Source organism: Emiliania huxleyi, assembly GCF_000372725.1.
Source record: "Emiliania huxleyi CCMP1516 unplaced genomic scaffold EMIHUscaffold_3, whole genome shotgun sequence".
NCBI classification, from domain to species: domain Eukaryota; phylum Haptophyta; order Isochrysidales; family Noelaerhabdaceae; genus Emiliania; species Emiliania huxleyi.
In genome coordinates, this window is record NW_005199770.1 from 429,063 (window position 1) to 451,167 (window position 22,105).

Below are 22,105 nucleotides of genomic sequence, written 5' to 3' on the forward strand. Positions count from 1 at the left end.
AGAGCGTCACAGAGCGCGCGCGCTGCTCCGCTGTCAGGGCCGTCGGGTGAGTCGGGTTGTCTTCCAGGCGCCCCGGTGGCGACGAGGTGAAGGTGACGGAGCCGTCCAACGCGCTGCTGACGTCGAGCTCCGTGCTGGAGTCGATGTCGTACTTGACGAAGCCGCTCGCCGTCAGAGACTCCACGCCAGACGGCAGGTCCGTCTCCTGGTCTAGGTCGTAGTACGTGAAGAAGAACTCGCTCAGCGTGACGGGGTGGCCACTGCTGTCGGTGAACGCAAACTGCAGCGCCACGGTCTCGTTCTGCCCGAGGTTGATCTGCGGGATCGCGCCGTTGATGCGGTTGTGCCGCGTGGCGTCGCGCGGCACGTATGGTGTCAGCGCGGTGACCCGCAGGTTCAGCGGCGAGCCATCTGGCATGGTGCCGACCGATGCGAAGTACATGCTCTCGTCAGAGGAGACGTCCGGGCCCTGACCGCCGAGGTTGTTGTTCCGTAGCGTCGCTCGGCTGAAGTCGAGGAGGTGCGACACCTCCGTCGACGCGCACAGAACCTCGGCACAAGGGTCAGAGCACTCCGTGCAGCCCGAGCAGCCGGTCCAGGTGCAGAGGTCGCTCCAGGGCTGGGACCTAGTCGCGCAGAAGCCCTTGCAGGCTGACGCTGGCGGCGACACCGGAGGCGGCAACTGTGGGAGTGTTGGTGAAGGAGAGGCCGACGGAGGCTGTGGTGGTGTGAGGCAGCATGGGTGGGTGGCAGGGAACGGGTTGACGCCGGTGAAGAGGAAGTTGCGCCCGCCGCACGGGGTGGGGCTGCAGTTGGCCGCGGTCGTCGAGTAGGTGAGTGTGAGCGTCGAGGTGTCGCGATACCAGAGCGTCACAGAGCGCGCGCGCTGCTCCGCTGTCAGGGCCGTCGGGTGAGTCGGGTTGTCTGCCAGGCGCCCCGGTTGCGACGAGGTGAAGGTGACGGAGCCGTCCAACGCGCTGCTGACGTCGAGCTCCGTGCTGGAGTCGATGTCGTACTTGACGAAGCCGCTCGCCGTCAGAGACTCCACGCCAGACGGCAGGTCCGTCTCCTGGTCTAGGTCGTAGTACGTGAAGAAGAACTCGCTCAGCGTGACGGGGTGGCCACTGCTGTCGGTGACGCAAACTGCAGCGCCACGGTCTCGTTCTGCCCGAGGTTGATCTGCGGGATCGCGCCGTTGATGCGGTTGTGCCGCGTGGCGTCGCGCGGCACGTATGGTGTCAGCGCGGTGACCCGCAGGTTCAGCGGCGAGCCATCTGGCATGGTGCCGACCGATGCGAAGTACATGCTCTCGTCAGAGGAGACGTCCGGGCCCTGACCGCCGAGGTTGTTGTTCCGTAGCGTCGCTCGGCTGAAGTCGAGGAGGTGCGACACCTCCGTCGACGCGCACAGAACCTCGGCACAAGGGTCAGAGCACTCCGTGCAGCCCGAGCAGCCGGTCCAGGTGCAGAGGTCGCTCCAGGGCTGGGACCTAGTCGCGCAGAAGCCCTTGCAGGCTGACGCTGGCGGCGACACCGGAGGCGGCAACTGTGGGAGTGTTGGTGAAGGAGAGGCTGACGGAGGCTGTGGTGGTGTGAGGCAGCATGGGTGGGTGGCAGGGAACGGGTTGACGCCGGTGAAGAGGAAGTTGCGCCCGCCGCACGGGGTGGGGCTGCAGTTGGCCGCGGTCGTCGAGTAGGTGAGTGTGAGCGTCGAGGTGTCGCGATACCAGAGCGTCACAGAGCGCGCGCGCTGCTCCGCTGTCAGGGCCGTCGGGTGAGTCGGGTTGTCTGCCAGGCGCCCCGGTTGCGACGAGGTGAAGGTGACGGAGCCGTCCAACGCGCTGCTGACGTCGAGCTCCGTGCTGGAGTCGATGTCGTACTTGACGAAGCCGCTCGCCGTCAGAGACTCCACGCCAGACGGCAGGTCCGTCTCCTGGTCTAGGTCGTAGTACGTGAAGAAGAACTCGCTCAGCGTGACGGGGTGGCCACTGCTGTCGGTGAACGCAAACTGCAGCGCCACGGTCTCGTTCTGCCCGAGGTTGATCTGCGGGATCGCGCCGTTGATGCGGTTGTGCCGCGTGGCGTCGCGCGGCACGTATGGTGTCAGCGCGGTGACCCGCAGGTTCAGCGGCGAGCCATCTGGCATGGTGCCGACCGATGCGAAGTACATGCTCTCGTCAGAGGAGACGTCCGGGCCCTGACCGCCGAGGTTGTTGTTCCGTAGCGTCGCTCGGCTGAAGTCGAGGAGGTGCGACACCTCCGTCGACGCGCACAGAACCTCGGCACAAGGGTCAGAGCACTCCGTGCAGCCCGAGCAGCCGGTCCAGGTGCAGAGGTCGCTCCAGGGCTGGGACCTAGTCGCGCAGAAGCCCTTGCAGGCTGACGCTGGCGGCGACACCGGAGGCGGCAACTGTGGGAGTGTTGGTGAAGGAGAGGCTGACGGAGGCTGTGGTGGTGTGAGGCAGCATGGGTGGGTGGCAGGGAACGGGTTGACGCCGGTGAAGAGGAAGTTGCGCCCGCCGCACGGGGTGGGGCTGCAGTTGGCCGCGGTCGTCGAGTAGGTGAGTGTGAGCGTCGAGGTGTCGCGATACCAGAGCGTCACAGAGCGCGCGCGCTGCTCCGCTGTCAGGGCCGTCGGGTGAGTCGGGTTGTCTGCCAGGCGCCCCGGTTGCGACGAGGTGAAGGTGACGGAGCCGTCCAACGCGCTGCTGACGTCGAGCTCCGTGCTGGAGTCGATGTCGTACTTGACGAAGCCGCTCGCCGTCAGAGACTCCACGCCAGACGGCAGGTCCGTCTCCTGGTCTAGGTCGTAGTACGTGAAGAAGAACTCGCTCAGCGTGACGGGGTGGCCACTGCTGTCGGTGAACGCAAACTGCAGCGCCACGGTCTCGTTCTGCCCGAGGTTGATCTGCGGGATCGCGCCGTTGATGCGGTTGTGCCGCGTGGCGTCGCGCGGCACGTATGGTGTCAGCGCGGTGACCCGCAGGTTCAGCGGCGAGCCATCTGGCATGGTGCCGACCGATGCGAAGTACATGCTCTCGTCAGAGGAGACGTCCGGGCCCTGACCGCCGAGGTTGTTGTTCCGTAGCGTCGCTCGGCTGAAGTCGAGGAGGTGCGACACCTCCGTCGACGCGCACAGAACCTCGGCACAAGGGTCAGAGCACTCCGTGCAGCCCGAGCAGCCGGTCCAGGTGCAGAGGTCGCTCCAGGGCTGCGTGTGGGTGGTGCAGTTGCCTTTGCACTCGCCCGCCCACAGGCTCGGACGCGCAGGCGGAGGCGGGACAGCGCACTCAGAGCAGCCACCGCACCCACTCCAGACACATAGTGCCGCCCAAGGCTGCGTCTTTGCGCTGCAGAAGCCGTCGCATGCGCCCGTCGATGGAGGTGCAGGTGGAGGAGCGCACTCAGAGCAGCCACCACATCCGCTCCAGACACATCGTGCCTCCCAAGGCTGCGTCTTTGCGCTGCAGAAGCCGTCGCATGCGCCCGTCGATGGAGGTGCAGGTGGAGGCGGGACAGCGCACTCAGAGCAGCCACCGCACCCACTCCAGACACATCGTGCCTCCCAAGGCTGCGTCTTTGCGCTGCAGTAGCCGTTGCATGCGCCCACGGCCGGTACAGCGGAGGAGGGAGGCGGCAACGGGCTGGAGCACTGGGCGCAGTCTTTGCAGGCGTCCCGTTTGCAAAGCGTTGGAAAGCCGAGCGTGTGTGTGGCGCAGTAGCGTTTGCACTCGCAGTTCACCTGAGACACCTCGAGAAGAACTAGCGCCAGCACAGCATTACGCAGCATTTTCTAGCGGGTCGAGAGGGCGCTTTGTTGTAAATTTCTAGCGAGGGTCGAAGCACCAACCAAGCGCGGACTTTCCCGGACGCATTGAATCCGCATTTGAATTTGTACGCACATGACCCATTTCTCCCGCGGTGGACCTTTCGGGGCAAAACTCGTCACAGGCATGGCGCTCAAGCAGATTTCACGGTCAAACCCGCCACGTCTGAGAAAGCGGTTAAAGATGCCGCATGCATGGGCCATGGGGCATGGAACCATCCGCGGACAAAAATTCTGAATGAAAACAATACTCAATAGCGGCACGCCCACAGCCCACCGACGAGTCTCGTCTCACGACTTCGGGAGAAACCGGTACATCCTCGCCGAGGAGAAAGGCTTTGCGGACCCCGACGCGTCGAGGACGAGGCCCTCCCGCCGCATCTGCTCGCCCATCGCCGCCGCCTGCTCGCGCGACGAGGCGAGCGCCTGCGCCACGAGCCAGCGGACGGCGGCGGCGCCGCGGAAGCCTCCGTCCGGCTCGGCAGGGACGGCGCCGCGCATCCGGTCCACGATGCCGGCTAGCCGCCCTGCCTCACCGCCCGCCTGCGGGGAGCCCGCCGCGCCGCCTCCGCCGCCGCCGCCTCCGCCTCCACCACCTCCGCCACCGCCACCGCCACCGCCCGGAGACAAAACCAGCCCCATGGCGATGTCGGCCAGCTCGGGCACGCCGAGGAAAGCCGCGAGCTCGGCGCACCAGTGCTCGGGCATCGCGAGCACGCCCCTCACCCACTCCTGCAGTGCCGCCTGCCGCTGCGAGGCAAACGCGTCGCTAAGCTTGCGGCCTACAGCGGCGGGAAGGGAGGGGTGGGCGCTCCGCCACAAGGAACGCGACACTCTTTCCGGGGCAGAGCGGCAACCTGTGCCGTAGCGGCGGCCAGGCAGCCGCGGCAGCTTGGACACTGCTGCGGCCGGGCGGCGGAGGAGCGAGGCGTGCAGCGCCTCGAAGTCACGGTACCTACTCGCGGGCCGCGCCGCAATCATGCCGCGCGCCCCGCTCCCTCGGCGCGCACACCGCCCTCGGACCGGCGCTGCACCAACCGTGGACCTCCTCCTCCGCCGCCCGCCCCGCCGCCGCCGCCCTCCCCGCCGTCTCCACCGCCGACCGGCTCCGTGCGCAAGAGGAACTCGACGTGCACCGGCGCGGCGTGGGCGGGAGGCGCGCCGGCAGAGGACGCGTCCCCGCCAGTCCCGTCCGCGAGGTCGCGAGCGACGTCGGGCACGAGGGTGTGGCCGAGGAGCGACACGCTCACAGGCGCCACGGCGAGGCTATCCAGCCCGCCGCCGCCCCAGCCGACGGAGCCAGAGCTGCCCGTAGCAGAGAGGGGGGGCGGCGCCGCGGGCGAGTCGCCGCCGCCGTTGGTCGCGTCTGGACCGGCGGCGGCTGCGAGGGCAGGGCCGGCCGTGTGGCGCCACGCCTGCAAGGAGAGGAGCCGAGATGAGCCGGAGATGAGCCGGAGATGAGCCGAGATGAGCCGAGATGAGCCGAGGTGAGCCGTGGCCGTGTGGCGGCGACGCCTCGTCCTCTGCGGCTCCGCCTCCCAGCAGAGGCGGCAGCTGGCCTGCGCTGCCGCCGCCGCCGCCGCCGCCGCAGCCAGGACTGCCGCTGCCACAGCTACCGCCGCCTCCTCCTTCCGAGGCTGCGAGGGCAGCCGCCCACTCGCCTGCACCGCCGCCGCCGCCGCCGCCGCCACCTCCACCGCCACCTCCGCCACTCTCGCCACCGCCGCCACTGGCGCCGTCAGCGGCGGCGGCGCCGCCGCCACCCACGCCGCCGGCCAGGAGGGGGCTGGTTACGGGTGGAGAGGAGGACGTTGGGGACGCGGCGGTGGGGCTGTGCGCGGCGCCGGCTCGGGTGCTGTCGGCAGCGCCGTCGGCAGAGTAAGCCAGCCACTCTCGCCACACCTCGGGCCCGCGGCCCGAGGAGCTGGCGCCGCCGCCGCCGCCCGCCGACGCGGCGTCTCCCCACTCGTCCCCATGCAGCAGCAGCAGCGCCGGATCGGGCGCAGCGCGCAGCGTGGCGGCCGAGGTGGCGGGCTCGGCCCTGCAGCGGGACAGGCACAGGCTGCCGGCGAGGAGGAGGCTGACGAGGCAGCGAGCCAGCTCGGACCAAAAGGCGACGTCGAGCCAGTCCCGGCACGGCGACGCGGGCGGCCCGACCACGAACAGCGCGACCACCGCCGCAGCCGCGCTGCCCAGCGCATACGTGGCCACCGCGAGCCGGGCGGCACGGCCGAGGCTGAGGCGGCAGCCAGAGAGCGCGCCTCCGGTTTCGAGGATGTGCGCCGCTGCGAGGACGGCCGCGGTGGCGTCGAGGCCGAGGGCGACGGCGGAGGCCGGCGGAGGGCAGAATCCTGCACCACACGCCGCAGCGGCCGCAGCAACCGGCCGCACTGCCAGGCAGCACGCGCAGCACAGCGACGCTAGCCAGGGCGCCTTGCGCAGCAGCGGCGGCGCGGACACGGGACTGCGGAGCTGAATAGCGGCGAATCCGAGCAGGAAGGCGATCGCAGGGAGGTACTGGGCGAGGAGCAAGGGCGCCGACTCGGACAGCGACGACTCACTGGACGACAGCACCGCCAACATCCGGACGAGAACACGCTGGTGCAGCCGCCATGTTTAGCGAGAGCAAGAAGAAAAACGCAAATTGGCGAGCCTCGACGCGGCGCAGGAAGCCGTGACGGCTGGTGCTGCCACGAGCGCGTCGCGGAAAAAAACGACGCCCTTCGCCCCTGGAAAGAAAGAAAAAACACACGAGCCAAAGGAGGGATGGGAGGACCACTAGACCCTTGGGCGTCTGCCTCTTCCTATCTCTCTTCGCAGTCCCTCGCCGATTCTCGCTGCAACCTTCATGCCACCTCGCGGTCGTCCCACTCTCGTCGTTCTTCCTCCTGTCGCTTCATCTTTGTTTTTTATATTTTTCTGAGCTAACCAAAAAGAAAAAGTCTTCGCGCTGCCACCACACCCTGCTGATGTCACCGACGCACGCGGCCCTGGTAATCGGCACCGCGGCGCACGGGCCCGTTCATGTCTGCATCGCGCAAGGCCCGCCCTCAGAGGTTATTCCCACTTGCAGTCTAAGCAGTCTGTGAAGTCTTCAGACTGGGTCAGACTGGGTCAGACTGGGTCAGACTGCTTCAGACTGCTTCAGACTGCCTAGACTGTGAATAGACTGCTTAGACTGCAAGTGGGAATAAGAGGGCTCCCGCGGCGATCAACACCGCAACTCCTTTTCTAAATTTCACCACGCTTCTTACGCGCGACGACGCTATGCCGCGTCTCGTCTTCGCCGCCGGCTACGCGCACAGACACAGTGCGCGGCAGCGCCGACACGTCAACCCGCGTGTACGTCAGCGACGGGTCCCGCACGCCGCACGAGGCGCATGCGTGCAGCGGCAGCGCGTGCGCCATGCGCTCGTCGCTCCACTCGCCCAGCAGCCGCCGCTTCGTCTCGTCGGAGACGTGCACGCAGCGCTGCAGCAGCGCCGCCGTCTCGTCCTCGGGCCGCTCCAGGTCCATGACGACGTTCGTCGAGGCGTGGAAGCGCGTCTCCAGGTCGATGGCCGCCTGCTCGGCCGCGGCGAGCTTGCCCTGGTCGACGCACATGCCGCACACCGCGTGCGCCGGGCAGCCGCACTGGCCGCGTTGTGGGCGCACGGTCTTGGCGACCGCCGGCGCTGCGCGCCGGTCGTGCTGCTCACGCTGCCGGCGGCGCTGGTCGCGCGCCTGCCGATCGCGCGTGTTCGTGGCGGCTGCATCTCTTGCTCGTTTCGCTCGCACCCGAGCGGCTGTCGCCAGGCGCTTCAGGTCGGCGGTGCTGCGCGCGCGGCCGTCGGCCAGGCACAGCCACATGTCCTCCTCCTTAGCAAAAAGATCGAGCACAATTGCGTTACATGGGCATGGCCGGGGTTTCTGCACCGAACGATCTTACTTTCGGTCTATCGAAAGTGTTGATCGATAACCTCACACGCGCTAATCGCCCTCTCACACGTAAAAGCGCGACGCAGGCGCGACGGCGACCGCCAGGGGATGAACATCTACGCTGTTGCTGTCCTTTCCGCGCTCCACGTGGGCGTGCCGGCCGCAAATGGAGCAAGACGCAGGCTCGCAGACAGCGGTGGTCTCGTGGAAGTCGACCTGAGCAATATCCAGGGCTCCTCAGAACGCCTGCGTCGCCAGCTGACCCATTACGAAGAGATGAGCAGAGAACCGGCGCATGACTCCGAGGAGGTGCACTCTGTGCAAGACTCCGAGGAGATTCACGACTCCGTGCACGACTCCGAGGAGGTGCACGACTCCGAGGGAAACGACTCCGAGGAGGTTCACGCCTCTGTGCAAGACTCCGAGGAGGTGCACATCTCCTCGCACGACTCCGTGCACGACTCTGAGGAGCCCATCGGCCATGCCGATTCAGAGGAGCCACGAACGTGGCTCACGGCCCCGTCGCCACCTCTGGCGTGCGCGTCCGTCAACCCAGCCACAGGTGATACGTGTTATCCCCCGGGCCCGCCGCTGCCGCCGCTGCTGCCGCTCCGTGATGGTGAAGTCCTGGCCACTACTGCGCAAGAAATACAAGATGAGGTCGACGCGGCCTTCTTGGAGGGCCGAAACGCGAGCGTCTACCTCCAGTCAGGCGCCCTCATCCGCTTCACAAGGGAGGTCGTGTGCAGTAGCAGCATCCACCTTTCGGTTCGCAGCAGCGGTTCGGGCGCAAGACTCCAGGCTGAAGGCCGCACGCGGATGTTTCGCATCGGAAATGGGTGGAGTTCTGAAGCAGCAACAGGCAGCCTCTCTCTCGAGGCGGTCCACTTCTTGGTCGGCACGGCAGCAGACAACGGTGAAAAGGGCGGCGCACTTTATGCCTACACCGGGAGTATTGTTATGAAGGATGTCAGTTTCACTGACTGCTGGGCAGCCGACCAGGGCGGCGCAATTTTTGCCCACACCATCGGGAGCATTGTTCTGACGGATGTCCGCTTCACTAACTGCTTGGCAGGCTTTGGCGGTGGCGGTGCTCTATTCGCTCTTGGACGATTTCAATGACCGCCGTCGCATTCGATAACTGTGGTTGTGACGAAGGCGATGGCGGTGCGGTCTACACCGATTCGGCCGGCGGCATATCGCTCATTGGTGTCGCCTTTACTGACTGTCACGCGCGTCGCATCGGCAGTGGCGGTGCTCTCTACGCGATTAATTTCGGCGATCTCACCATGACAGACGTCGCCTTTACTGACTGTCACGCGCAGTATGGCGGTGGTGCTCTCGCCGCGTATGACTTCGGCGATCTCACCATGACAGACGTTGCCTTCCTCGGCTGCTCCGCTGTCGTTGCTGGAGGCGCTGTCGTTGCTGGCATCTTTACTGGCGCTGGCGCTGCTGACATAACTACAACTGGAGTGACTGGCGTGCAACCGTTCGGTGACATTTCGTTGAGTGGCGTCTCGTTCACGAACTGCTCCTCGGCTAATGCATACGGTGCCATTGCTATTTTTGATGTCTCGGGCAACGTCTCGGTGACCCGCACGCGGGTGGTTAATTGCAGGGCGACTGCAAGGTGCTTGCGTGGCCGCACACGATCCCCCATCCTCATGACTGATGCAACGCCCGTTGCGCAGGTTTGGCGCATTCTATGAGTATAGAATTGTGGATACCGGGGCTTGTGTTCGTTGAATTTTTAATTCTCTTTCTTTCCGAAACTTTGGCTGTGGCACATATGTTTGGAGAGCAAGAAGAAAAACGGCGCGAAAAAACTTCTCCCACGTGGGCTGTTTGGGGCCGTGTCGTGTCGGAGTCGACCTACCCGCTACCGTGCCCGCTCGGCGAGCCTCGACGCCGCGCAGGAAGCCGTGACGGCTGGTGCTGCACACGAGCGCGTCGCGAAAAAACGCCGCCTTCGCCCCCTCTCCCTCGCTTTAGGTTTAGCCGGGTTCGACTCCACACAAATCCGAGGCGGTGACGGGTACTGTCCCGGCGGTCTCAGGCCCAGTGAGGTAGTGCGCCAGACCTCCCCGGATCCTGCTGAACAAGCTCCTCTTGTAGCTCGATCGGTCACACCGCCATCGCCGTCGGGGAGAGGGGGGACGACACTGCTTTCGGCAGCGTGCACCTCGATCCTGTACCGTGTTTGTTATGACCCCCCCCAATGAACATACCAGTGAGGGAGGGCGAGACGATCGAGGGGTCCCGTACCACGCGGAATCGACCCTATCCGGTGCTCAAGTGCTCAAGCTACGGCTAACCAAAAAGAAATCGCGCGGCGCGACAGCTGCCGCCACATTTCTTCAGCGATGTCACCGACGCTCGCGGCCCTGGTAATCGGCACCGCGGCGCACGGGCCATCCGTTCATGTCTGCATCGCGCAAGGCCCGCCCTCTCACGTGCTGCGTAGCGCGGCTGCGGCACGTGCGGCTGCGGCACCGCTGATGGGCCTGCTGGACGGCGCCAGGTCGGTCGCGGACGGTGCCAAGTCGATTGCGGACGGCGTCAAGGCGGCGTACGAGGACGATTCGTTTGTCCCGGAAGGCTTCGTGCGCGCGCGTCACATCCTCTTCCTCGCGAGCGAAGGCGACTGCGAGGCAAAGGCGGCGGCGCTCACCGCTCGTATCGAGCGCGGCGAGATCGACTTTGACGATGCGGCGCTGCGCTTCTCTGCGTGCCCGACGCGCGACCTGCACGGGGCGCTCGGGACCTTTGCGTCACTGAGCCGGCTGCGCGAAGGCACTCTGAGCGGCGACTCCATGCCGTACGACGGCAAGGACACGGCCGCCTTTGACAGGCTCGTCCAGACCGCCGAGGTGGGGCGGCTCTGCACCGTGGCGAGCCAGTGGGGGACGCACATCGTGCTGGTCGAGGCGCGCGGGGGAGAGGGCGGCGGCGAGGGCGGCGGCGGCGAGGGTGAAGCGCAGAAAGTCGAAGCTTCAGCCTCCACAGGCACCGGGTTTGGCGGTTCTGCTGCTGTGACGAGCCGCGCTGGTAAGGCCAAGGGGAGGAGAGGAGGCAGTCGGCGTAGGTGAAGACGGTCGCACAGTGACCTCAAGCAGGGCCATAGTATAGCTCCCTGCAAGTACAGCATAGCCATAGGCTGTCCATAGGATTCAATCCGGCTTGTGTGTGGTGTCTCCGTTTGCCGTGTACTACCAGTACTGCTCTGTTTTTACGGTAAGTTTACCAGAGAGAGAAAAAAGGCAGAAGAGGAATGGGGGAGGGGGGAAAGGGTCCGGTTTAAGGGCGTAAGGGCGCCGAAAAGGGCGCGCGCTCATCCGTTTCACCCCAGCTGAAGGATGAGCCCCCCCCCCCCCCCCCCGCGAAGCCGGAGAGGAGCTTGGATACACCGGCCGCTCGCATCATGGCGCGTCGCGAGAGCCGCGCCGCGATGCCGGACCGGCTCAAGGTGGCGGCGCCGGACGACAGCTCGGATGAGGAGTGGAACGGAGACGACGACGAGGAGGAGGAGGAGGACGGTCGCGTTTACTTGGACGCGTCGAAGTGTGGCCGCGTGCGCTTGCACGCGGTGCAAGGACCTGCGCAGTCGTCCTCTCGTCCTCCGGCCTGGGGGTGGACGACGAACGGCGCAAGAGCCTGGCCGACAAGGGCTGGGCACGCCGCACGGCGGTTGAACCGCTTTTCGTTTCGGCTCTCTGCGGGAAGAATCCGGCGTTCGCCGCGAGGGGGAGTACGTCGGTGGCGAACCGCCCGTCGTCGCGCGAGCCTGGGAGCAGAATGGCGCGGCATTCGCCGCCACAGGTGCCACGGCCCGAAAAGGCGTACCTCGAAAAGGTGAGGGCCAGAACCAACTTCCAGCCCAAGCCGCCTCCGTCAGGGTCGGCAGGGGATGGCCTTGCAACCTCGACAGGCGGTGACCGAACGTGGTGGCAACGGCTGACGGAGAGTACTGCTTCGCTGTGGGGCCCGACGACTTTCTCACCAACGATATGGAAAAAAAAGGCGCCTGCCGCGTCGCGCGACTTCCCCGGCGCCAGCACAAGTCAGGCCCGCGCCGCGTCCACGGGTGGCAAGTACGCCCGTGCCCTCTCCAGCCAAGGCAAGGTAGAGACGCCGCTCGACGGGCTGCGCACAATCCCTCCGGGCCCATCGCCGCTGGTGATGAACGTGGTGATGGCGCTCATCGTGCTCGGCACTGCCGTCTCCCTCTCTGGGGTGAGCGCTCCTCTCGCTTTGCGCTCTGCTCATAGCGTCGCCGCCTCCTACTCTTCGCCATGTCCATGTAGGTGGTACAGCTGGGCGATACGGTGAACTACGTCTACCGCAACTTTCCCAACCAGAACGCCACCTTCGAGGACATGAACAAAAAGTTCGAGGAGATGGCGGAGGCGATCGACGACAAGATCGACCCCTGCGAGCAAGATCCAATCCACGAGGACTACGCCCTCACCTGCGCCCTGCGCAGCATGCTGCCGCCGCCAAACGAGATGTTCTACCTCTATTTGCGGCTGGCCCAGCCCTTTTGCTGCCTCGCTGCACTCCTCACGCTCGTGCGAGCCAAGTACGCTCGCTCGCTCTACACGGGCGAGGCGCCTGCGCCCGCGCTGAAGGACGATGGCGAGCCCGCCTCACCGATCGGTGCTGGTTATATCCGTGACATGCCCGCAACGAGTCCACGACCGTCCCACAGGCAAGCTCCGTGTCACCGAGGTGCTCTACACGCTCTGCGTTAGCGCGATGAGCCTTGGCGCCGTGGTGGCCGCCTTCATGATGCTCGCGTACGGATTTGTGATGTTCCGCATGCTGGTGATCCCGAGCCGCGCGTCGGAGGTCTGCCATGACGATCGACGTGTGGGGCGAGGCGTTGTGCGCACGTTCAGGAAATGTCCCCATAGGTTTGCCACATGACGATCGACATGATGAGCGACTCGTTTCACAACGACACCACCAACGGCATCGAGGGCTTCGCCAACGCCTCGGTCGGCAAGCTCGAGCTCTTCTTCGACGAGCAGGAGGCGTCGCTCAACCGCAACATCGACCTCAACGCATCGCTGCGTGAGTTTGGTGCGGTCACGAGCCCGGACCTTCCCGGCTGTCTGGCCATACGCAAGCTTGCGGGCTGCGGCCGCCTCGCCTCCAAGGTGCCCCTCCCACCCTCGCCTCCGCCTCCCTCACCTCTGCCGCTACATCGCCGCCCTCTGCCTGTCCCACAGGTCTGCCACCAGCTGCCCGGCGTGATGGACACCCTCTACTGGGTCGCACCGCATGCGTACGTCGACGTCGGCAACCTCGGCCCGGTCTGCGAGCAGGGCGAGGCCGTCGTCGACACCGCCTTCCTGCTCTGCTCCACCGATATTAACGGGACGGCCGCCAGGCGCGAGCTTCTTATCAGCCAGGCGGAGAAGTACGAGCTGCAGAAGCGCGAGTTTGTCGACGCGGCCTTCGAGTACGCGCTGGATCGCATCTCGCCGATGGTGCACGCGTACCTCATGTCGCAGGCCAATGAGACCTTCCCCAACGCGACGGAGCTGCGCGAGATGCTCGACGCGCCCGGCAAGTTCGAGCAGATGCGGCCCGTCTGCGACGACATGGAGTACGTTGAGGACGGCGTGGTCCGCTGGTTTGTGGGATCGCTCGTCGTGATGGCGTGCGCCCTCCTCTCCTTCGCCTACTGGAACACGTACACGAACTTTGTCATGCTGTGGGAGGCGGAGGCCATCTCGAAGAATGTGCCCACCGGTGCCCTGCTCGCCGGCGGTGGCTTCGTGCTGGGCGGCGCCATCCTTTACAATGGGCTGATGGTCTTCCAAGCAGCGCTCGCAGCGGCCGAAGACTCGGTCTTCTTCCCTCGTGGTTTCGACCGAGGGAGCGACATGATCCGCATTACGCGTGAGATGGTTGTCTTAGGTCTTCCGTGTGGAGGAGGAGCTCGACCTGCTCAACGGCGCGACACCCATGCTGAGGTCATCGGCCGGCCGCCAACCCGTGTTCTGATGGCACCTTGCCGCACCGCGCGCAGGCACCATCTCGATGGAGTACACCGAGCTCGAGCTCGTCAACGGCTCGTACGTCAACGTGACCCGCACTGTGAGCGGGCGGCAGGCTGATTTTATCCACTCCAAGATTGTCGAAGGGGTGGGGATAATCGTCGGCGCGCTCATGGCGGTCGCAGCCCTCGCGGTGCTGCACGGCCGCGCGGCGCGCAGCCGCTACGACGCGTCGGGCAAGGTGACCGAGTCGCTGACAGACAAGTACCTGCCGAGCTTCTTTGCGGGACCGCTCGAGCTGACCATCTACATCGGCCGGCTCTTCAAGGACGTGTTTGCGGTGCTGGTCACTGGCCTCCTCCTCCTCGTCGCTTTCGCCATCCTCAAGGTCAATCTGTTGCAAAAGCACAACCCGCAGATCAAGAACCTCCTCAACAAGGGCGCGATGGAGCAGCCCCTCTGCGGCGCGCTTCAACAGCTTCCCTTTGCGCCGCTGGTCGAGTCCGCCGGCCCGCTCACCTCCTCAGACAGCTTCGTGTCGGGGGTGGAGGCGCTCGCGCGCCTCTCTGGTGAGGTGAGACGGCATCGACCACCCACTAGATAGACTCATCCCGAGTCGGTCAAAAGCTTGGCACACCTCTGCTAAACCGCCGCAACCTCCCGCGCCACAGGAGGACTGGCCGGATGCGTACTCCTCCGAACGGCTCATGAAGGATTCGGGCGTCCGGTCGATGCTCAAGCAGACGCTCTCGACGGTCGACTTCCACGAGGTGTGCGAGCGGACGCTCAACGTCACCGCGCCCCTCTACCATGCGGCGGACACATGCGTCAAGCTACCGTACACGCTCGACACGATCGTGTGGCTCTCCACCACCTTCGCCTCCGAGTCGGACCCCGCGCTCAAGTGCCCGGCTGGCAGCGACGGGCCAACTGGCGTCGAGCGGATGGCGAGCTTCGCCTCGGGGCTGCACAACCTGGAGGCGCCGTGCGACCGCACCCGCGTGTGGGTCGAGAAATGGCAGCACCTTTGCCACCTCGTCGACCCCGACACCTTCAACCCCGTGGACCCCGCCCTCTCGTACGGCGGCTTCGATGTCTTTGCCTTTCTCGGCCTTGGCGGTGGGCTGTCTAGAAGAGCCCACGGAGGTCGGATTCGCCTCTTGAGCGCCGCGGGATAGTTTTGCACAATGCGAGAGCCGTAGATGCCTTGGCCATCACTTTCGTCACCGACACGTCCACTGCTGCCGCAGGATCGTCGTACTCGTACCAGCCTCCGGCCGACGACGACTACGATGACTCCTACGGTGAATTCAATCGGGAGAGGAAGGCGGCCGCCGTGGCCAGGCACCAAGGCCACGAGGCGACGGCCTTGCTGGACGTGATCCGCACGACGGTCGAGCTGCTCAAGGCGTCCAAGGAGTCGTACGAGGTGGCCTGTGCCCGGCCCAGTCGCAGGGCGATGGCGCGAACGATTGTTTGGAGAGAGGTTGGTTGCTGTAGGCGATGTATCCGGCCCAGGCGCAGGCGATGGCGGGCCGGATGCTCGCGTTTGACCGAACGGACACGCTGCGTCTGCTCAACATGACGGCCGCCTTTGACGCGGATGCCGGCATGGAGGGCGTCTGCGAGACCGTCTACGGCATGCAGTGGGCCCTCGTCACCGTCTTTGCCGGCTGTCTCACCCTCTTTGGCGTGGCGTGCTACGTCTTTTACCTGCGCACAAAGTATGACCTGATGGAGTCGCTCGCCGACCTCAAGCGCGTTGCCTCCCAGAGAGCTCGAGATATCCCGAGATCGCCCGAGCTATCGTCCGAGATCACCTGTCCTGTAGGCTTGAGCTCATCGATTACTTTGACGTCGACGGCGACGGCCTCGAGGCCTCCGAGCTCGGCAACAACGCTGGCATCCAAAAGGTCATGGCGGCGGAGCTCAATTAGAGGAGAGGGGAGAAGACGCGCTGCTGAGCCGCCGTGTCCTCTCAGTCTGTCTCTCTCTCTCGTCTGCGGTCGTCTGTGTTTGCGCGGCCGGCGCGGCACGTGCGTGTACGGAACGGGAAGAGGCCTGCCCGAGGATCGAGAATAGACGTCTATAACGCATATTTTTGCGCCCACAGGCACGAGACCTCTGTGCTCGCCACTGACGCCACCCATCATGTATCACTCGGTTCACTCACATTCATCCCGACCCCAGAACCACTCAGCACGCTTGGCGGCTGCACGCTCACCCACGGGCTGTCGTCCTCGAGCTCGCCCATCAGGCCCTCCCAGCTCGCAGCCGCCTCCGCGGACGGGCCCGCTGCGGCTTGGGCGCCTCCATCCGCCTCCATCCGCCACTGCCCGGCCGCTGTGTGTTGCCGCGTGGAGCCGCTCGAGCGTTGGCTCAGCTCCATGTCATCGGCGGCAGCGTCGGCCTCGGCGGCAGTCCCGTCTGCCGCGAATCCCTCCGCTTCGGTCCATGCCTCGTCATCGGCCTCCTCGTTCGCCGCCGGCGACACCGGGACCACCTCTGCTGGCGTCGGCATTATCTCGCCTGGCCGCCAGGCGAGAAGTGCGCGCTCCTCCGCTTGGAGCACGCGCAGCTGGTGCTGGATGTGGCGCCGTGCCTCGCGCAGCGTGGCGGACTCAACGTCGAGCTTGCTTCTTGGCATGTATACGCCCCCGCGCCCTGTAGCCGGCGCGCGCCCCAAAAAGGAAAAGTAAAGAAACAGGCGTGGCAAACTCGGTGTCGAACCACCAGCTCGACGCTCACTACAAGCGCGCTTTGGTTTTCTTCTTCCCCGAGACACTCTGTCTCCGAGACAGACAAAATAACCTCCAACTCCCTCAGTCTCTAGGACTCCCCTCTCAATGACCACCTCTATGCACATTCGAGGTGGCCTTATCTTATGGAGGGAAGTGCTAGAATCATCATCCAGGAGGGAGGGCCCCCCCCGCCCGACCCGCGGATACTCCCTCTCGCGCCGGTTCGGCACGCGGGAGATTGCCACGTGGACGGAGGGGTTATTTTGCGAGGTGGAGGCCGACTTCTCAAGCAAGCTCGAGAGGCTTCAGATACACTCTGTCTCCATCACCGCGTTTCGGTCCAGCCAATCGTCCAGCTTGTGACAATCAACGACATGTTTGGTCGCACCCTCCACGTGATTGACGGGATCAGCTCTCGCCTTAGGAGTTGTGATGCGTACGAGTGGTGTGTCGTGAGAGCGAGCGAGGTGGTGTCCGTCTCGGTGAGGTTTAGTCGCGGCTCGAGCTCAGGTGCGTCAGTCGTCAGAGTCTCCTCAGAGGGCCCGGCGGGGTGGAACTCCGGTCTTGCTGCTTGCCCATCGATGCTGCGTCGGCCTTGCGGCCGGGCTATGCGCTCGAAGGGGAGGGTGGGCGTAGACGCGGTGGCGTCCAAGCCTGGTGTTGCCAAGAAGTGTTGCTGCTCACGCGACGGGTCTTTATACGCTTACGTTTGCTCAAAGGGTGGGGCTGGGGTGAATACGACACTCTGTCGCACTCACGGACTGAAGTCAGGAGACCGCCGCCGGCCCGAGACTGAACGACAGGGCCTCGCTCCGAGACCCTCACACGACTCTCGTGTGGCGTTCAGAGAGTTCGTTACGCACAATGGGACCGCCCGTCCTCCTCAATTCGATTATCGGGACCCCCGGGTGTCGTTACATGCGCCTCGTCACTCCGGTGCGAGGATCCATTCGCGGCTCCAATCGCCCCAAGTCACCGCGGAGGACTGTCCAAAAACCCTCCTCCGTGACATTCTCCAGACAGCGTATAACCGGTCGGCCCTTGGACTGTGGCGTGGTTGGCGTCGCCAGTCGAACTCCGAAACCACGAGAAAAGAAAGCGCAAAGGTTTTCTCCTTGAGACGGCGGCCTTGACCGCACTCGCCTCTCACAGCTCCACCGGCTCGACCACCGTCATTTCCTCCTGGAATCTCGCCATCCGCTCCTCCTCGCGAGACGGCGGAGAGGGCGGCAAAGGTCGGCGAGACGGGGGCAGCGGCTCTCTCGCCACGCCGTCGTCGCCCTGTCCACCACGTGGAGAATGAACCTGTTGGAAGCGCGAGGACACTCCTTCAGTCAGCACGGGCGGCGGTGGCGGCGGTTGCGTCGACACACTCCCACCATCCCACCCCAGCCGGCAGCGGCCGCGAGTGCATGAGCAGCCGTGCGTGGCAGTGAGGGTTTTGGGAGGAGACGGCTGGCCTGCGTCTCGTCGGTGCGGCGCGCCTCCTCCACAGGCGTCGTCGTCTCCTTCTCCAGTGTTGACTCTTGGTCTTGCACCTGCCGGCCGCGCCGATAATTCAGCGGCGGCATAATTGCAAGTGAACAAGTGCGGGGTGGGCAACGATGCGACGAGGCGGTGTGACGCGGCGGCCGGCTCCGCCGCCTGCTTGCCAATGGTGGCCATTCGAGCTGAGAAGGGGCCGGTGAGCAGGACGGAGCAGCCCTGGTGAGGCGGCAGGCGGCGGCGGCGGAGCACACTGAGTGGTGAGCAGGCACCGCCGTAACAAAAGGAGAAAACGCTTTATTATTATAAATTCCATAGATTTCTTTGCATCCCTGTGCGCGAAGTCGATGCCCCTCCACAACCCGCCACAGCTCCTCCGAGGCACCCTCCAGGTCCTCTGCGAGCGGCCGTCGTTGCTGCCCGCCGCGCCCGGCGTCCTCGCCGGCGACGAGCCGCCGCCGTCGCTCTCGGGCTGCCTCGTGCGCTTCATGGCGCCGTTTCGCCGGCCCGGCCGACCGCTCTACAGCGCCGCCGCCGTCGTGAGCCTTGATGCGAGCGCGAGGACCGTCTGCATCCGGCTGCTGCACGAGCCCACGAGGGTCGACCTCCAATCCGACCCGGTCACCGAGGTGGATATCGCGAGCGTTTCCAACCTGCCGCTGACGGCCGAGGAGAGGCTCTGCGCCTCTGCCGAGGCTGAGGCACTCGGAAACGGCGCGCCTCGGATCGCTGCGTACCTCTCATCGCTGGAGGCGTCGGACGCGTACCGCGAGACGACGCGCGTGCTGCAGAGCCACCCTCGGTTGCGGCCTCCCTCGCGCCGAAGTGCCATTTGCGCGCGCCGCCCGAGCGACGCCCTCGCGCCCGCCATGTCTCAGGTGCACGCGGCTCGAGCAGTTCTGGTACGAGCAGCTCGCCGGGCAACCCGAGCACGAGCTGACCGACTCGAGCCCGCCCGCGCACGTCTCGTTCGGCTACCCCTCGCTGCATGGCCGGATAGGAGAGCAGCTCGGTGGGGCGAACCTCGAGACGAGCGTCCGCCTGCTCAAGGCGGAGCTGGCGAACGAGCCGGCGGCGCGCGCCGCCGGGCTCAAGGGGCTCTTCCGGCACTGGCCGGAGCCGTACCGAACGCGGGCGCAGGCCACGGTCTCCTTCCTCCTCTTCGACGACCGCGAGCTGCACTGCTACCGCGAGTATGTGAATCGCCTTGATGCGGCGGGCGTGACGCCAGAGAATGTTGCCAGGCGCGCCCGATCGCACGCTGCCCTCCGCCCCATACCCTTGCCCTGGCCCTGCCGCGCCGAGCCCATCGATTGCCGAGCAGGGACAACGCGGGCGAGTACAGCCTGCAGGGAGTGGTGATCCGCCTGCTCGGCCCGTTCATGCACGAGTGGACCAAGCAGGGCAAGCTGCTCGTGCCGTCGAGGGAGAACCTCCGCTGTGCGCGCCAAACCCGGCGACGCCCGCGCGCAGCGCCCCTCTGCGCCGCTCGCCTGCCCCATCTCCTTCCGCCACTCGGGCACCGCGGCGAGCCGGCGCGGCAGCGTGCCGCGTATCGACCGAGTCTCGGCCACGGCCTCGGCCGGTCCTCGCGCTGTGGGAGTCGAGCGGCGTCCGGGGAGGGGAGAGGGGCGATGCCCCGGGCCCCGGGCATGAGGGGGACATGCCACTCCTTAAACCAGGCGTGTCGTGCCTCGACTCGATGGAGCACGGCTTCGAGTCGATGCTGCAGTGCGTCTGGCTCCAGCCCTGCAGGCGCGCCCGCTGCTCCGGGCCTCACGCCTCTGCTTCTCACCCGCCGCTCGTGCTCCCTCTTAGGCATTTCCTCTGCGTGCCGTGCGCTCGACGACTGAAGGGCGACGGGCAGACCAAGTGTCCAATCTGCAACAGGACCGTTCTCATGTGGGCGGTCCAAAAGCGGTGAGGTGTTTGTGGCACGTGTGTCTCGTGTGGCGCGATCGAGCGCGACTGTAAACATTCGTGTAGTGATGTATAGACCGACACATAATTGGCCGCGCTCAGCGGATCCTCGCAGCCACACGCAGTGCAGAGCGCCTGAGCAGAGTTTTCCCATACATGGACATCTCTACGCAACATCGGAAGATCCTTGGACTGTAGATCGTAGATGCCTTTTAGAGATCTCTTAAGTGGCAAATCTCCTGCCAAGAGCAGCAGTAGATTGAAGAACTGGTGGAGGCAAATCTTCTCCGGTGTAGATGCTCGAGAGGAGTCTGAGATCTCGAGTTGGTGCGTGCAGTCGCTTGAGATCTTGCGACAGAGGTGGAGATTCTGACTTCGCGCCAAAGGCGCCTAGAGATCGTGTGGGCCGACTGGAGATTGCAAAATGGCGCGAAAAGAGGGTGGAGATCCTTTTGCATTGTGAATGAATCCATAGCGCATCTCCTTGAAGGTTTGAGCCCCCCTCCTCCCCCGGGCCCCCGAATCGAGATTGGGGATTGGAGATTGGAGATGGAGATCGGAGATCTGACTGAATCCGGCCTAAGATGACGACGTTGGAGATTGGAGATTGAAGATGGAGATCGGAGATCTGACTGGATCCGGCCTAAGATGTAGCGACGCTGGAGATTGGAGAGTACTGGAGAGATGGAGATCGGAGAGCTCCCCAAGTCCCTAGTGGTGTCTCATCGTTTTTTGTTTTATTTTTAGATAAAGGTTCTGTGCGCGGACGGCCCGGGGAGCCTCCGGCGCCATTTTAATCTGCGCTCCTCTTCATGGCCTGCGGCGCCTGGCTTGAGCTTGGAACTGTAAACTAGTCCGCCGGGGAGCCCGTGCACAGGACGGGGCTGCGCCGCGCGCTCTCCACACTCCGGGGGGCGCGCGCGCGCTGCATGGCACGGGAAGCGCGCTCCGTGTGTATACGGCAAACCAAGCGCAACCCCAGGACCACATTCTCACCACAACCTCACCCGCCGCAGGCCTTGCTCAACCAGGTCGAGCACACATGCGGCAGGTCCCGGAGGGTGGAGCCCGGCTCGCCCACCTTCACAAATACCTGCCGCACGAGCTCCGCATCGCGCGGGATGTGCAGGTAGTGCGGGGCCTGGGCGAGCCGGGCGCAAAACGCGTCCACGCCGGCGACGTCCTTGTCCTCGAGCACCGTCACATTTGGGTACAAGAAGAGCGCGCGCGTGTCCGCGTTATACGTCACGTAGTGGGGCGTCGTGTCATCGTAGTGCTCGCGGCTACGGTACGGCGGCTCGTCGACAAACTCGAGCGTACCCATCTCCTGCTCCTGGTGCAGCGCGTGCCAGTGCTGCTCCCCATCCTCGTACACGACCAGGTGCTGGTCGGACGTCGCGTCGAACTGGCGGACGACGCCCGAGCACCAGACAAACTCGTCTGCCCTCTCCCACCATACGCGAACCCTGCATGGGGGGGCGGTGTGTGAGTCGGTGCTGGATACGGTGCGTTGGGCTCGGTTGGTGTGTGGGGCGCGTACCTCAAGCCCATCACTTCGAGGGAGTACGACAGCAGTTGCTCAAAGTCGTTCTCGGCGCCAGGCACGTGAAAGCCGGTGATGATGAACACGCCGTGGTCCCGTTGCAAGACTTGCCTCTGGCTCGTCACGCGCACCAGCGGCTTGCGGAGGAGGAGGGCGGTGCCGATCCCTGAAGCCGCGGCGCATAGTCGGTTCATGCCTGCAAACGAGAGCAGGTTCTCGCACGGCCGGGATGACGGCGCCCACACTTCAATTCCGAGCTCCGTCAACTCGAGGCCAAATCCGCTCATCATTGCCGCCTGACCACACACAAACTTTCCCGGCTCGGGGAGCAGCGTGACGTCAGTGATGTACTCGACCAAGCCGTGCGTTCGGTGTAGCTTTCGCGGGCGCGCCTCGCGAAGAATGCCGTCCGCGCGCAGCCGCTCGAGCGTCGCCGCCTGCGCCGCAAGCGTGGTGCACAGCGGCAGGTCGACCGCGCCGCCTGCCCGCCGGACAGTCCACTTTACGCGGACGGTGCCGGCTCGGCGCGTCCACTGGTGGCGCAGGCGCGCGGCAGCCGTCTTTGGCCGCGGCTTCGCGGTCCGCAGAGGCTTACCCCGCTTACTGCGCCTAGGCTTTGGCTTGGCGGCGCGGCGCGGCGCCGCCGCCTCCTCCTCTCCAGCATC

The 22,105-nt window shown here is 65.4% G+C and overlaps 4 protein-coding genes across 4 annotated transcripts; 3 read left to right on the plus strand and 1 right to left on the minus strand.

Moving 5' to 3' along the window:
• Positions 1-7,065: 7,065 nt before the first annotated feature.
• Positions 7,066-7,674, minus strand: EMIHUDRAFT_349494 (Hypothetical protein; the record flags this gene model as incomplete). The annotated part of the gene is made up of 2 exons (XM_005775123.1): positions 7,066-7,093; positions 7,129-7,674. A coding segment is annotated over one exon (546 nt), but the record flags the coding sequence as incomplete, so codon positions are not given.
• A 177-nt stretch (positions 7,675-7,851) lies between these two features.
• Positions 7,852-9,672, plus strand: EMIHUDRAFT_195098 (hypothetical protein; the record flags this gene model as incomplete). Its single annotated transcript, XM_005775124.1, has 4 exons — positions 7,852-8,827; positions 8,902-9,335; positions 9,546-9,589; positions 9,663-9,672. The coding sequence occupies 4 exons, from the start codon at positions 7,852-7,854 to the stop codon at positions 9,670-9,672; spliced, it is 1,464 nt and encodes a 487-aa protein (XP_005775181.1).
• Positions 9,673-10,109: 437 nt separating this feature from the next.
• EMIHUDRAFT_447648 (hypothetical protein) lies at positions 10,110-11,005 on the plus strand (the record flags this gene model as incomplete). Its single annotated transcript, XM_005775125.1, has 3 exons — positions 10,110-10,667; positions 10,753-10,949; positions 10,970-11,005. The coding sequence occupies 2 exons, from the start codon at positions 10,110-10,112 to the stop codon at positions 10,780-10,782; spliced, it is 588 nt and encodes a 195-aa protein (XP_005775182.1). The 3' UTR covers positions 10,783-10,949; positions 10,970-11,005.
• Positions 11,006-18,314: 7,309 nt separating this feature from the next.
• On the plus strand, positions 18,315-19,990 carry EMIHUDRAFT_420303 (hypothetical protein). The gene is made up of 5 exons (XM_005775126.1): positions 18,315-18,779; positions 18,856-19,221; positions 19,302-19,417; positions 19,660-19,732; positions 19,796-19,990. The coding sequence occupies exons 1-5, from the start codon at positions 18,325-18,327 to the stop codon at positions 19,899-19,901; spliced, it is 1,116 nt and encodes a 371-aa protein (XP_005775183.1). The 5' UTR covers positions 18,315-18,324; the 3' UTR covers positions 19,902-19,990.
• Positions 19,991-22,105: the final 2,115 nt, after the last annotated feature.

What these genes read in the sequence shown, in the direction of transcription:
- EMIHUDRAFT_420303 (XM_005775126.1), top strand. Translation starts at nt 18,325, where the DNA reads ATGCCCCTCCACAACCCGCCACAGCTCCTCCGAGGCACCCTCCAGGTC. An exon ending in ACGCCAGAGAATGTTGCCAG is followed by an intron (nt 19,222 to 19,301) that starts GCGCGCCCGATC and finishes ATTGCCGAGCAG; the next exon opens with GGACAACGCGGGCGAGTACA. An exon ending in GTCTGGCTCCAGCCCTGCAG is followed by an intron (nt 19,733 to 19,795) that starts GCGCGCCCGCTG and finishes GCTCCCTCTTAG; the next exon opens with GCATTTCCTCTGCGTGCCGT.